This window comes from Psammomys obesus, unplaced genomic scaffold (assembly GCF_907164565.1).
Source record: "Psammomys obesus unplaced genomic scaffold, mPsaObe1.curated_primary_1811, whole genome shotgun sequence".
NCBI lineage: Eukaryota > Metazoa > Chordata > Mammalia > Rodentia > Muridae > Psammomys > Psammomys obesus.
The window spans coordinates 13539733-13555595 of NW_026587216.1; the positions used below are offsets into that span (position 1 = coordinate 13539733).

Genomic DNA, 15863 nt, shown 5'->3' on the forward strand with positions numbered 1-15863 from the left:
TTCCCATAGTGGGGGAACAAGGACTATTTCTAACAAGAACTCAATGACTGGCTCTTTGGCCTCCCCACCCCCCAAGAGAGGAGCAGTCCTGTTAGGCCACAGAGGAGAGCTTTGCAGTCAGTCCTGAAGATACCTGATAAAACAGGATCAGATGAATGGGGAGGAAGTCCCCCCTATCAGTGGACTTGGAAAGGGGCATGGTGGAGATGAGGGAGGGAGGGACTGGGAGGGAATGAGGGATCAAGACATGGCTGGGATACAGAGTTAATAAAATGTAACTGATAAGAAAAAATAAAATTAAAAAAAATAAATAAAAATTTTATGCAAAAATAATAAAAAGACAAAAGAAAGAAATAAAATAGATACAGATATACTGAGAAGGAGTAAATTTATTATTATTTTCAGACAAAAACTATCCTGTGTATAAAAGACTCAAGCACTCCAAAGTTTATAATCATTGAATTTTTTTCAGCAAAGTGTCAGGATGTAAAAAAACAACACACAAAATGCATAGATTTTTCTATATATTTAATTTTCTGAGAAAAAAGTCAGGGAAAGGTGCTGATCACATCAGTTTCATGAATACCTGGGAATAAGCTTAACCCAGGAAATGAAAGAGCTCTACAAAATAAAATTGTTAAGACACTAGCCACATAATTTGAAGAAGACACTGGAAGATGGAAAACGTCTCCCTTGATCTTGTATCGGCAATAACAACATTAAACAAATGGTGCTGGAAAACTGTATTTCCTATGCAGAAAAATAAAACTAAATTCATGTTTCATCCTTCACAAAAATCAATGCAAAATGTGTCAAAGACATTAATATAAGACCTTAGAATATAAAATGTTAGAAGAAACCATAGGCAAAACTCTTCAAGTAAAGATGTATGTAAGAACTCTGTTGAAAAGTAGACTAGACAATACTGAGAACTGGCAAATGAGATTATGTGAAGTCAAAAAGTTTATGTACACTAAAGTGAATAATCATAAAAATGAAGAGAAGTTACACAGAATAGAAGAATACAATTTTGGCACTATGCTTCAGACAAAGAATTAGGACCTAAGATGTATGAAGAACAACAAAATTAAGCACCCAAAATCCAAAACTAATAATTAATAATTAGGCTAATGAGCTGAATAAGATGTTCTCAAAAGAAGAAATATAGTGTTTATGAGTGTTCCACATTCTTAGCCATAAGAAAATTACAAATTAAAACTGTTTTTAGATTTTATTTCATCCCAAACAGAATGACTGTCATTAAAAACAAACAAATAAACAAACAAACAAACAAAACAACCAAATAACCACATTTTAATTTTCATTTGTTGAAAGGAATTTAGGATGTTTCCATTTCCTGGTTATTATAAATAGGGTGGCTACAAAGCTTTCTGAGCAAGTATTTGTGGAGAAAGATATCTAGACTTCTGGACATGACAACAGACAGTCTAGTTGGGTCACAGGGTAGATTACTTTTAGTTTTTTTTGCAGATCCTTTATACTGTTTTCCAGGTTGGTTACAGCATTTTGCATTTTCACTCTCAGTAGCTATATTTCTTTTATCTCTACAACTTTGCCAGTATATGTTGTGAGTTGTTCTATGGACCTTAGTCATTCTCACTAGGCTGAGGTGAAATTTCAAAAATTGCTTGGAATTGCATTTTGCTAATTGCTAAGAATGATACCACTTTTTGAGTTCTGTTATTGTTTTGTTTTGCCATTTTTGTTTCTTTTATTGGGTTATTTTCTTCCTTGACTGTTTTTTTTCTTTTTTTTTTAGTCCTTTGTATATTGTGAATATTAATCTTGTGTTAGATGTTTAGTGCCAAAGTTTCTCTCCTATTCTGTGGGTTTCTTCTTCATTTGCCCAAACCCTCAATGACAGATAATACACTATATACCCCACCAAAGCCCAGCATACCCGACATACAAGCTAGGCATACCAGGTGCTGGGCCTCCAGGATTGGAGAGCACAGTGGCGGGCACCCAGGACTTTGCAGAAGGCATCTGGACCAGCATCCCAGTCTCCAGCTGTAGCTGGACTTCCTAACCTGGCAGCTGCAGCAGCACTGAGCTGGTGGGCCGCATCAGTCCTCCTGCATAAGACCAAGCAGGGCCAAACCAGAGAGCAGAGGGCCCAGATACCCCGATCTCTGCCAATGTGGCCTTCTTGAGAGTGAGTGCACCCTTGAGTGTCTGCAGAGCCCCAGATCCAGGGTCCTTCTAACACTAATTCTACAAAAAAAAAAAAAAAAAAGATATTAAAAGCAGCAAGGGAAAAAGGCCAAGTAAGATATGAAGGTAGACCTATCAGAATCACACCGGACTTGTCATCAGAAACTAGGAAAGCTAGAAGGACCTGGGAAGGTGTCATGCAGACTCTAAGAGACCACAGATTCCAACCCAGACTACTATACCCTACAAAGTTTCAATCAACATAGATGGAGAAAACAAAATATTCCATGACAAAACTAAATTTATGCAATATCTACACAGCAAACCAGCCCTACAGAAGATACTAGAGGGAAAACTCCAATCCAATGAAAACAACCTCACCCAAGAAAACATAGCATACAGATAATATCCCAATAAAAATTAAAAGAAAACAAGCAATGGAACACAGTAAGACCACCGACTCCAATATAAAAGGTACTAACGTTCATTGGTCACTATTATCTATCAACGCAACTCTCCAATAAAAAGACACAGACTAACAGAATGAGTGGGGAAAAGGATCCAACATTCTGCTGCATCCAAGAAATGCAACTTTACAACAAATATAAACACTACCTCAGAGTAAAGTGCTAGAAAAATGTTTTTCAAGCAAATGGACCCAGAAAACAAGCTGAGATAGCTATCCTAATATCTAATAAAATATACTTTCAACCAAAATTAGTCAAAGAAGATGAGGAGGGACACTACATTCTCATCAAAGGAAAAATCCAACAAGAAGACATCACAATTCTGAACATTAATGCCCCAAATACAAGAGCACCTACATTCATAAAGGAAACATTACTAAAACTCAAATCACACATCTACCCCAACACTTTAATAGTGGGACACTTCAACACCCCACTTTCACCAAGGGACAGATCATCTAGACCGAAGCCTAATAAAGAAATAAAGGTACTTACAGGGGTCCTAAGTCAAATGGACTAATAGAAGTCTACAGAACTTTTCACCCAAACTCAAAAGAGTATACCTTCTTTTCAGCACCTCATGGAATCTTCTCCAAAATAGACCATATAGTTGGTGACAAAGCAAGCCTCAACAGATACAAGAGGATTGAAATAATCCCCTGTATTCTATCTGATCACCATGGACTAAAGCTGCACCTCAACAACAATGCAATTAGAAAAAAGCCTGCAAGCACAAGGAAACTGAACAACTTGCTGCTCAATGACAGCTGGGTTAAGGAAGAAATAAAGAAAGAAATTAAAGACTTCCTAAAATTCAATGAAAATGAAGGTATAACATATCCTAATTTATTGGACACAATGAAAGCAGTGCTCAGAGGAAAATTCATAGCACTAAGTGCTTTCAATAAGAAATTTCTGACATCTCATACAAGTAAATTAATGGCCCAACTGAAAGCCCTAGAAAAAAAGAAGCAAATACACCCAAGAGGAGCAGACAGCTGGAAATAATCAAAATTGGGGCTGAAATCAAGCAATTAGAAACAAATAAAACTATTCAAAGATTCAATGAAACAAAAAGCTGGTTCTTTGAGAAAATCAACAAGATAGACAAACCTTTAGCCAAACTATCAAAAAGGCATAGAGAAACTATCCAAATCAGCAAAATCAGAAATGAAAATGGGGACATAACTACAGACACTGAGGAAATCCAAACAATCATTAGGTCGTACTACAAAAGACTATATGCCACAAATTTTGAAAATCTAAATGAAATGGACAATTTTCTTGATCGATTCGACCTACCAAAGCTGAATCAGGACCAGGTAAATCAATTAAATAGTCCTATATCCCCCAGGAAATAGAAGCGGTCATTCAAAAAAAAGCCCAGGACCAGATGGTTTCAGCACAGAATTCTACCAGACCTTCAAAGAAGTGCTAACACCAATTCTCCTCAAACTATTCCACAAAATAGAAACAGAAAGAACACTACCAAACTCATTCTATGAAGCCACAGTCACCCTGATACCCAAACCACACAAAGACCCAACAAAAAAAGAGAACTTCAGACTTATTTCTCTTATGAACACTGATGCAAAAATACTCAATAAAATACTTGCAAACCGAATCCAAGAACACATCAAAGATATCATCCACCATGACCAAGTAGGCTTCATCCCAGGCATGCAAGGGTGGTTCAACATACGGAAATCCATCAATGTAATCCACTACATAAACAAAATGAAGGAGAAAAACCACATGATCATCTCCTTAGATGCTGAAAAAGCATTTGACAAAGTCCAACACCCATTCATGTTTAAAGTCTTAGAGAGATCAGGGATACAAGGCACATACTTAAACATAGTAAAGGCAATATACAGCAAGCCTATAGCCAACATCAAACTCAATGGAGAGAAACTTAAATCAATCCCACTGAAATCAGGGACAAGACAAGGCTGCCCACTCTCTCCATATCTCTTCAACATAGTACTTGAACTTCTAGCTAAAGCAATAAGACAACTAAAGGAGATTAAGGGGACACAAATTGGAAAGGAAGAGGTCAAAGTGTCACTATTCGCTGATGATATGATAGTATACATGAGCGACCCTAAAAATTCAACCAGAGAACTTCTTCAGCTGATAAACACTTTCAGCAAAGTGGCAGGATAGAAAATCAACTCAAAAAAAAAAAAAATCAGAAGCCAAGAAAGAAATCAGGGAAACAACACCTTTCACAATAGCCACTAATAACATAAAGTACCATGCGGTGACTCTAACCAAGCAAGTGAAAGACCTGTTTGAAAAAAACTTTAAGTCTCTGAAGAAAGAAATTGAAGAAGATATCAGAAGATGGAAAGATCTCCCGTGCTCATGGATTGGTAGGATTAACATTGTTAAAATGGCCATCCTGCCAAAAGCAATCTACAGATTCAACACAAATCCCATCAAAATACCAACTCAATTCTTTACAGACCTTGAAAAAAAGATTCTCACCTTCATATGGAGAAACAATCTCTAACCAAGACATGTAAATATTAATATGCCATAATGAAACTTTTCACTCTGTATGTTAAAAAATTAATGAAAAATGAATAAAAATTTACATGCTATGTAATGATTTATTTTCTTTAAATCTTTTAGAGATTGTAGACAAATTTGTATGCAATTATTATTAAATTCTTTTGTGACATCAGGCTGAGCATTATTGCTCAACAAAAAATAATATTGTATTCTGTTATCCCAGTCTCTAGTATAAAAATACCAGAGACAGCTGAGATGTTCATAGTAGTATGAAGTATCAGTTCAGAATGTCTAGTTAACTCTATGCAAACAGAAAGTCCTTTAAGATATGTGTGGAATAAAATTTAACTGGTATTTTACTACTCCCAGTGACAGACATATAAAAAAGTACAAATGTAGTTTTCAATGCAAATATACTGAGTGACGATGAGCCACAAGCTTGATACTGTGCAATTCTAGGAAGAAAACAGTTTCAAAGTTAAGATGAAGTATATTAAAACTCGAGATCTGTGACAGCTTTAAGAATTTACTAATATATTGCTTATATAATTAATTAACTTCAAGATGGTGAGATCACATGAAATAAAATATAGAGTATAAAAATATCTCAATTCGTTCATTCAAAATTCTTAATATTTCTAAGGTTGTATAAAAGGCATGAATGAAATGTAAGTCCACTTTAGTGAATATACATGGGAGCACAATATAGAGAAAAACTGAACTTCATTACAAAGCATGAAACATTCATATTTATCTTTTCCCCAAATTTTAAAGAAACCCATAAGGCATAATGGCAGATATTTTTATGAATGGCTTTACCTGCTATGTTGATCAGTAATGATGATCCTATATATGAAAAATACACTTGGAGAATGGCCTCTGCAATCTGTGAGGTATCAGGAAGTTCAGCGTCCAAAGCATTCTCAAACCTGGATACATTCTCCTTCTTCCCAGTCGCTAACAGAACCACCCCAGTTAGAGAAATGAGGCAAAGAACGAATATCTTCATCAAACTGGTGACAGTTTGAAATCTAGCCAATGTTTTCATCCCTCGAGCATTAAGAATTCCAAAAAACCACAGAACAGCTAAAGCTAGGCATTTCTTTTTTTTTTTTCTTTTCTTTTTTATTTTTCTTTTTCTTTTTAGTTACAATTTGTTAACTCTGTGTCCCAGCTGTATCCCGCTCCCTCATTCCCTTCCCCTCCCCAACTCCCTCCCTGGTCTCCTCCCTGCCCCTTTCCAAGTCCACTGATAGGGGAGGACCTCCTCCCCTTTCATTTGACCCTGTTTTATCAGGTATCTTCAAGGCTGGCTGCAAAGTACTCCTCTGTGGCCTAACAGGACTGTTCCTCCCCTGGGTGGGGGAGGTCAAAGAGCCTGCCCTTGAGATCCTGTTAGAAATAGTCTGTGTTCCCCTTACTTTGGAAAACTACTTGGTTACTGAGCTACCACGGGCCACATCCGAGCAGAAGTTCTAGGTTATATCCATAGATGGTCCTTGGTTGAGTGTCAGTCTCAGAAAAGACCCTGTGACCAGATATATTTCGTACTTGTAGAGCTCCTATCCTTTCCATATCATACTAAGTCCCCTTCTTTCATATGATTCCCTGCACTCTGCCATGGTTTGGTTATGAGTCTTAGTGTCTGTTTTGAAACACTGCTAGGTAGAGTCTTTCAGATGCCTTTTGCGGTAAACTCCTGTCATACATTCAATGCACATCCCATTTGTCTTTCTAAATGAGGATTGATCATCTTCACCCATGTCCACTTACTTGATTATCTTCTTTAGGTGTGTAGATTTCATTATGTTTATCATATCTTGTAGGTCTATATAAGCAAGTATATACCAAGTTTGTCTTTCTCCTTCTGGGATACTTCACTCAGAATGATATTTTCTAGATCCCACCATTTGCCTGCAAATTTCATGATTTCCTGCCTTTTGATTGCTGAGTAGTATTCCATTGTGTAAAAATACCACAATTTCTGTATCCATTCCTCTGTTGATGGACATCTGGGTTGTTTCCAAGTTCTGGCTATTACAAATAAAGCTGCTACAAACATGGTTGAACAAATGTCCTTGTTGTTTACTTGAGCAAATTTTGGGTATATACCTAGGAGTGGTATAGCTGGGTCTTGAGGTAGCACTACTCCTAATTGTCTGAGAAAGCGCAGGATTGACTTCCAGAGTGGTTGAACCAGTTTACATTCCCACCAGCAATGGAGGAGGGTTCCCTTTTCTCCACAACCTCTCCAGCATGTGCTATCACTTGAGTTTTTCATCTTGGCCATTCTGATGGGTGTAAGGTGAAATATCAGGGTCGTTTTGATTTGCATTTCCCTAATGGCTAATTAGGTTGAGCATTTCTTTAAGTGTTTCTCTGCCATCTGATGTTCCTTTTTCGAGAATTCTCTGTTTAGCTCCGTTCCCCATTTTTTAATGGAATTATTTGGTTTGTTGCTTTTCTGCTTCTTTAGTTCTTTATACATACTGGATATTAGCCTTTTGTCAGATAAAGTGTTGGTGAAGATTCTTTCCTAATCTGTAGGCAGTCGTTTTGTTTTGATGACTGTGTCTTTTGCTTTACAGAAGCTTTTCAGTTTCATGAAGTCCCGTTTATTGATTGTTGCTCTTAGAGCCTGTGCTGTTGGTGTTCTGTTCAGGAAGTTGTCTCCTGTGCCAATGAGTTCTAGGCTGTTCCCCACTTTTTTTTCCAACTGATTTAGAGTATCTGGTTTTATGTTGAGGTCCTTGATCCACTTTGACTTTAGTTTTGTGCAGGGTGATAAATATGGATCTATTTTCATTTTTCTGCATGTAGACATCCAGTTGGACCAGCACCATTTGTTGAAGATACTGTCTTTTTTCCATTGAATGGATTTGGCTTCTTTGTCAAATACCGAGTATTCATAGATGTGTGGGTTTATTTCTGGGTCTTCTATGCGGTTCCATTGATCCTCCTTTCTGTTTCTATGCCAATACCATGCAGTTTTTATTACTGTTGCCCTGTAGTACAGCTTCAGATTGGGAATGGAGATACCTCCAGATGATCTGTTGTTGTACAGGATCGTTTTGGAGATTCTGGGTTTTTTTTTCTCCATATGAAGCTGAGAATCTTTTTTTCAAGGTCTGTAAAGAATTGAGTTGGTATTTTGATGGGTATTGCATTGAATCTGTAGATTGCTTTTGGCAGGATGGCCATTTTCACAATGTTAATCCTACCAATCCATGAGCACGGGAGATCTTTCCATCTTCTGAGATCTTCTTCGATTTCTTTCTTCAGAGATTTGAAGTTTTTCTCAAACAGGCCTTTCACTTTCTTGGTTAGAGTCACCCCAAGGTACTTTGTTATTAGTGGCTATTGTGAAGGGTGTTGTTTCCCTAATTTCTTTCTCAGCCTTTTTGTCTTTGGTGTACAGGAGGGCTTCGGATTTTATTGAGTTGATTTTGTATCCTGCCATTTTGCTGAAGGTGTTTATCAGCTGAAGGAGTTCTCTGGTTGAATTTTTAGGGTCGCTCATGTATACTATCATATCATCTGCAAATAGTGAAACTTTGACCTCTTCCTTTCCTATTTGTATCCCCTTGATCTCCTTTAGTTGTCTTATTGCTCTGGGTAGGACTTCAAGTACTATGTTGAAAAGATATGGAGAGAGTGGGCAGCCTTGTCTTGTCCCTGATTTCAGTGGGATTGATTTAAGTTTCTCTCCATTGAGTTTGATGTTGGCTATAGGCTTGCTGTATATTGCCTTTACTATCTTTAGATATGTGCCTTGTGTCCCTGATCTCTCTAAGCCTTTAAACATGAGTGGGTGTTTGACTTTGTCAAATGCTTTTTCGGCATCTAAGGAGATGATCATGTGGTTTTTCTCCTTCATTTTGTTTATGTAGTGGATTACATTGATGGATTTCCGTATGTTGAACCACCCTTGTACGCCTGGGATGAAGCCTACTTGGTCATGGTGGATGATATCTTTGATGTGTTCTTGGATTTGGTTTGCAAGTATTTTATTGAGTATTTTTGCATCAATGTTTATAAGAGAGATAGGTCTGAAGTTCTCTTTTTTTGTTGGATCTTTGTGTGGTTTAGGTATCAATGTCACTGTGGCTTCATAGAATGAGTTTGGTAGTGTTCCTTCTGTTTCTATTTTGTGGAAGAGTTTGAGGAAAATTGGTGTTAGCACTTCTTTGAAGGTCTTGTAGAATTCTGCGCTGAAGCCATCAGGGCTTTTTTGGAGGGGCTTTTTTTGGAGGGGAGACTGTTAATGACTGCTTCAATTTCCTCGGGAGATATAGGGCTATTCAGTCTTTCTACCTGATCTTGGCTTAATTTTGGTAGATGGAATCTGTCAAGAAAATTATCCATTTCATTTAGATTTTCAAATTTTGTGCCATATAGGCTTTTGTAGTATGACCTAATAATTGTTTGGATTTCCACAGTGTCTGTAGTTATGTCCCCATTTTCATTTCTGATTTTGCTGATTTGGATAGTTTCTCTCTGCTTTTTAGTTAGTTTGGCTAGGGGTTTGTCTATCTTGTTGATTTTCTCAAAGAACCAGCTTTTTGTTTCATTGATTCTTTGGATAGTTTTATTTGTTTCTAATTGATTGATTTCAGCCCTGAGTTTTATTATTTCCAGCCGTCTGCTCCTCTTGGGTGTATCTGCTTCTTTTTTTTTCTAGGGTTTTCAGTTGGGCCATTAAGTTGTTTGTATGTGATGTTACGAATTTCTTCCTGCAGGCACTTAGTGCTATAAATTTTCCTCTGAGCACTGCTTTCAATGTGTCCCATAAATTTGAGTATGTTGTGTCTTCAGTTTCATTGAATTCTAGGAAGTCTTCAATTTCTTTCTTTATTTCTTCCTTGACCCAGCTGTCATTGAGTAGTAAGTTGTTCAGTTTCCATGTTCGTGTTGGCTTTTTGTTGTTTCTGTTGTTGTTGAGGTCCAGCTTTAGTCCATGGTGGTCGGATAGTATACAAGGGATTATTTCAATCCTTTTATATCTGTTGAGGCTTGCTTTGTGACCCACTATATGGTCTATTTTGGAGAAGGTTCCATGTGGTGCTGAGAAGAAGGTGTACTCTTTTGAGTTTGGGTGAAAAGATCTGGAGACGTCTATTAGGTCCATTTGATTTAGGGATTCTGTGAGTGCTTTTATTTCCCTATTTGGTGTCTGTCTGGTTGATCTGTCTCTTGATGAGAGTGGAGTGTTGAAGTCTCCCACTATTAAGGTATTAGGATCAATGTATGATTTAAGCTTTAATAATGTTTCATTTATGAATGTAGGTGCTCTTGTATTTGGGGCATAGATATTCACGATTGTGATGTCCTCTTGTTGGATTTTTCCTTTGATGAGAATATAGTGGCCCTCCTTATCTTTTTTGTTTAACTTTGGATGGAAGTCTATTTTATTAGATATTAGGATGGCTACTCCAACTTGTTTTCTGGAACCATTTGCTTGAAAAACATTTTTCCAGCCTTTTACTCTGAGGTGGTGATTATCTTTGTTGCATAGGTGTGTTTCTTGGATGCAACAGAATGTTGGATCCTGTTTCTGCAACCATTCTGTTAGCCTGTGTCTTTTTATTGGGGAGTTGAGTCCATTGATATTGATAGATAATAGTGACCAATGCATGTTAGTTCCTTTTGTAATGGAGTCGATGATCTTACCCTGTTTCATTGCTTGTTTTCCTTTCGTTTTTGTTGGGATATTATCTGTATGCCCTGTTTTCTTGGGTGAAGTTGTTTTCGTTGGATTGGAGTTTTCCTTCTAGTATCTTCTGTAGGGTTGGTTTGCTGTGTAGATATTGTGTAAATTTAGTTTTGTCATGGAATATTTTGTTTTCTCCATCTATGTTGATTGAAAACTTTGCAGGGTTTAGTTGACATTTGTGATCTCTTAGAGTCTCCATGATGCTTGCCCAGGCCCTTCTGGCTTTCATAGTTTCTGATGAGAAGTCCGGTGTGATAGGTCTACCTTCATATGTTACTTGGCCTTTTTCCCTTGCTGCTTTTAATATCTTTTCTTTGTTCTGTAGATTTAGTGTTTTGACTATGATGTGACATGATGTGTTTCTTTTCTGGTCTAGTCTATTTAGATTTCTGTAGGCCTCCTGTATATTTATGGACATCTCTTTCTTTAAGTTGGGATGATTTTCTTCTATGATTTTCTTGAAGATATTTTCTGGACCTTGGAGCCTGGAGTCTTCTTTTTCATCAATTCCTATTATTCTTAGATTTTGTCTTTTCATAGCGTCCTTGATTTCTTGGATATTTTGTGATTGGAACTTTTCTGATTTTACTTTTTCTTTGAGAGAAGTATCAATTTCTGCAAGTGTGTCTTCAGCTTCAGAGATTCTCTCTTCCATCTCTTGTATTCTGTTGGTGATGCTTACTTTTGTGGTTCCTGATCTTTTCTCCAAGTTCTCCAGCTCAAGGGTTTTCTCTATTTGCGTTTTCTTTATTGATTCTAATTCTGTTTTCATGCCTTGCACCATTTCTTTCATTTGTTTGAATTTGGATTCCTGTCTCTCTACGATGGTCTCTATTTCCTTGTTCATTTCCTTTTTATATGCCACTAATTTTATCTCTACTTGTGCCTCTATTTGTTTGGCTATGTTTGCCTGTGTTTCTTTAAGTGTTTTGTCTATTTCTTCTTTCTTTACCTCCAATTGACTGGCCAACTCTTTGAAAGATTTGTTCATTTCCTCCTTATGAGCCTCAAATAATTGGGTAAGCATGGCTTTCAGGTCATTTTCCTGTGCTTCTGATAAATTGGAGTAAACATCAATTTTGGGGTTTGCTGGTGAAGTCATGATGTCCTGATTTATGTTGGAAGTGTTCTTTCGCCTACCCCTGGCCATTGGCTTATCTGAGACCTTCCCTGTTTGTTTTTGGATTCTGCCGATCAGACTGGTACTGTCTCTCTCTGGCGTCTGGAGAGAGACAAGCTGAGAGATGTCCCGTGTCCTTAGCGTGTGCTGAGGACTAGCTGTACCTGCGGGAGAAAAGTATGCAGGCGCAGACGGGTCAAATGCAAGTGTGTGTGTGTGTGTGTGTGTGTGTGTGTGTGTGTCTGTGTGTCTGTGTGGAGGTATGCGTGGATGTGTATCTCAAGGGACAGAGTGATGGCTAATGTTGAACCCTTGATTGTGTGGGAGAGGCTCTGCACTGTATATGTCGCAGGCGCTAGTGATGATCGCCGTGCAATTTCTGGCATTAACTGCCTTAACTCCTCAATTAGACCCACAGAGCAGGAACTTCAATGTTCCAAGTGCCCCTCTGTTTCCCAAAGTGGGTATATGGGTGGGAGGGGGTTCGATGCCTGGCTTCTGTTTTAGAAGGACCCAGGATCTGGGGATCTGCAGATTCTCAAGGGTGCACTCACTTACAGGCAAGTCATTTGGCAGAGATCAGGGTATCTGGGCTCTCTGCTCTCTGGTTTGGCCTTGCTTCTTTGATGTGCTCCGCCAGCTCCGTGCTGTTGTCACTGCCAGGTTATGAGGTCTTGCTGCAGCTGGAGATTTCAAGGTGGTCACGTCAGTAGGAATCGGGGTAAGCAGGCTTTCTGTTTTCCGGTTTGGCCCTGGTTAGTCCTAAACTGGAGGGCTGATGTGCCCCGCCAGCTCAGTGCTGCTCCGCTGCCAGGTTAGAAAGTCCTGCTGTAACTGGAGACTGGGTTGCTGCTCCAGATGTTTTCTGGAAAGTCCTGGGGTTTCTTCACTGTGTTCTCCCAGCGCCTGTTATGCCTAGCTAGTCTGGCATTTCTGTCTGGTTTTGGTGAGTATATAGCGTATTCTCTGTCACTGTGGGATTGGGTGGGCCGTACTGTCAGTGATGGCGATCCTGCGGAGCTAGTATGGCGTCTAGCAGACTCGGGCCCTCGGAGGATGGTGCAGCCACAGCGCGGATCTGGGACTCCGAGATGGGTACTGCTGGCACCTGCCGCTAAAGGGCTTGGAGCTCTGCCTCAGCCGCTGCAGACCCCAGGCAGTTAAGTCTGCGCAGAGAAAGATGATTCCGCTGTGCCGAGGAGGAAGGAAGTCTGGGGGAGGGGAGTGCTGCTCAAAGGATCGTTTCTCACCTTCCCCAAACAAGTCTCCGGGTGACCCGAGACCAAAGTTTTCGCCTCATGTGATGTTCCCTGTTGTTTAGGAAGCCTCACCGTTGTTTTCCTGGGTTAGAGGTCCTTCTACGCACCAACTCAGATGGTTAGCACTTCCACAGCTCAGAAACTGTGTGTGCTAGTCGCCATCTTGGCTCCACCCCTCCAAGCTAGGCATTTTTTTGGGACCTCTGGAGCTGGGCACTCAGAATAGAAAGGCTGAATTAGATAACTAGCTATTAGTAGGCTTTGAGCACCAATGCCTAGGGAATGAGTAAAAGTTTTAATCCAAAGACTGAGAAAAGCAACAGAGTATCCAAGAGATCTTTTGAGGAAATAATAAGATGCTCCACTCACAGGGAAGGTGGTCCCCAGCTCTGCAAGACAGAGAGCATTCATCATGCTCAGCAGGGCTCAACCTACCCAAATACTCAGAGAAACTGGGATGTTCAATGAGGAATATTTTAATGCTCCTTTAGGAGACATTAAAATTCCTGCCCCTACCATGGCACTAAACAAGAGCGCACTTCCATGAAAGAATCCTGTTGTATTTAAGAGCTTCATGGTATTGTTCTTTCCTAACTCTCAAAGCTTGAAAAAAATAGGGTTTTTCTTTATTATACTCTATCAGTTTCTTCATAATCCTGCCTAATAGGGTATTGCCTTGAAAACTTTAATTTGAATTTAACTTGGGCTTTAAAATAATTAACTTTTGAACTATTCCAAACTTTTATGGCTTCTTTCAAAGAGCATTGTTAACATATTTCCTGTTAATAATACTTAAAACATCAAATATGCCATTAACCAAGTTACTATATGCTAATCAGGAGAAGTATTTTCGGAAGTACTGAAGGATACATTTGGAGGTAAAACACTATGCTCGACACAGTCTCTGTGCTTGCATTGCTAAAGCCAATACATGGAAGGCAGCTGGTGGGAAAGAAACAGGAGTTTTCAAGTATCAGACACTGGAAGGATCCCAGTTACTCCATCAAAGCAACAATAACACATAAGTGAAACAAGTAAGTTGATTTTTATAAGGCAGTGCAACTGGCTGCAAGATGGACATTCTGGGAAAGGCTCACCAGGCAGCTGTGTTCCTATTTTCTTTTTGCCTGTCCCTGTCAGGAACAATCTGTCCTGACCTCCTGGAGTTTGTTCCTGATATTCTGTAGTCAAGTGCCTTTTTCTACAAGTTAAACATTATGACAACTTACTTACCTTTTCTCAGTTGACAAACATGACTGAAAAAAGAACCCTTACGCTTCTAATATAAACTGGTCAGCTGATATGTTTTCTGCCAAGCAAAACAGGATTACTAGGGCAGTGAAACTTTAATCCATTAGATATGCTTTTCTTTAGAATTTAGAATGCAATATTCAAGGGGTGATTTAATTTTAAAGGCCAACTCTAAAGGAAACAGTTACTGTTGTAATATCATTATGCAGACCTGAAATATCACTTCATGCATTCACACCAAAACAATATCTCACAGCTGAATTACATATTGTTTACTTTGTATTCAAGTGGAAAAAGATTTGAACTTCACTTTGTCATTTAGCCATTGTTATTTATATGCTGGTATTTTATTTCTCAAAAATCATTCCTCATTTTCTTAGTATTTATTTATAGTTATTACTGTATATTACTCATACTCATCAATGCATTTAAACTATGATATCATGCTTTTGTTAGCAGAGATGGTCTCAGTTATATCTCTTTGAGGTGATTTCTGTGTTCTTTGTATGTTGAACAAAGTGAGGAAATCATGAAATCCTAGTAGTGAAAATTTAATTTTCTTGAATCATGGCAGCAAAAGCATAAGATAATTCCAGTGTAGGATTAGGCTTGAATAAGCATGCCATTCCAGGCCCTGCTCCATTCCTCATGTTCCAGGGACTTTTTTTTTTTTTCATCAAAAAATGATTGGGAGGAGTGTTAGAAAGGGTTATCTTTTTAGGCTGTTGCAGATGATTGGTTGACTTTCATCATTCCTGTATCAGGTTTGTATAATCCTTGGCATAGTTCAGAGGGATTCTGCTGTGGAGTTTTTGATTATTGAGTCCTCAACAATAGTCCTAATAGTCGTTATGGCTCATAGTACTATGTATATGGCTTTATTTTCCTACCTTGTCTGTCCTTGAGTAGCATAGTAATTTCAAATCTTTGTGAGACTCTGAAGCATAGGAAAAATTATCTTCACTAACTGCTACCAATTACAAAGACATGTTGTCTCAATATATAATGGGTCATGAATTCTCACCCTAGATGAACCAGCTGAGACTGTGAAACTTGACACTTGTTTCATCATTGATCTGAAACCCTGAAGTTGGAGTTTAATGGCATCTAGGTAAGAAGAAACAGACTAATTTAGGATTTTGATTGACAAGGTCTTAATTGTAAGACTAGAAAAAAAAACCATAAAGAATGTCCCTAAGGGTAGGAATCAAGACATCTGGAGTAAGACTTTAGACAATGAGTACTATGGTTCAGATAGCTGCTGAATTCTTGGGCATGGCCTGTCAGTTTTTGTCCAGCATTTCTGGATTGTTTAGCAAAAAACAGCATTCTTCTTCATGGAAGAGACAGAACATCCCCTT

General features: G+C 38.5%; 1 protein-coding gene across 1 annotated transcript in view; it reads right to left on the reverse strand.

The window, feature by feature from the left end:
- The window catches only part of LOC129673393 (solute carrier family 7 member 13-like), a 57861-nt gene extending 44034 nt beyond the window's left edge, over window positions 1–13827 (reverse strand). The window contains 2 exon segments of the mRNA XM_055603149.1: window positions 5979–6251; window positions 13425–13827. Coding sequence (XP_055459124.1) covers window positions 5979–6251; window positions 13425–13827 — 676 coding nt within the window.
- Window positions 13828–15863: the final 2036 nt, after the last annotated feature.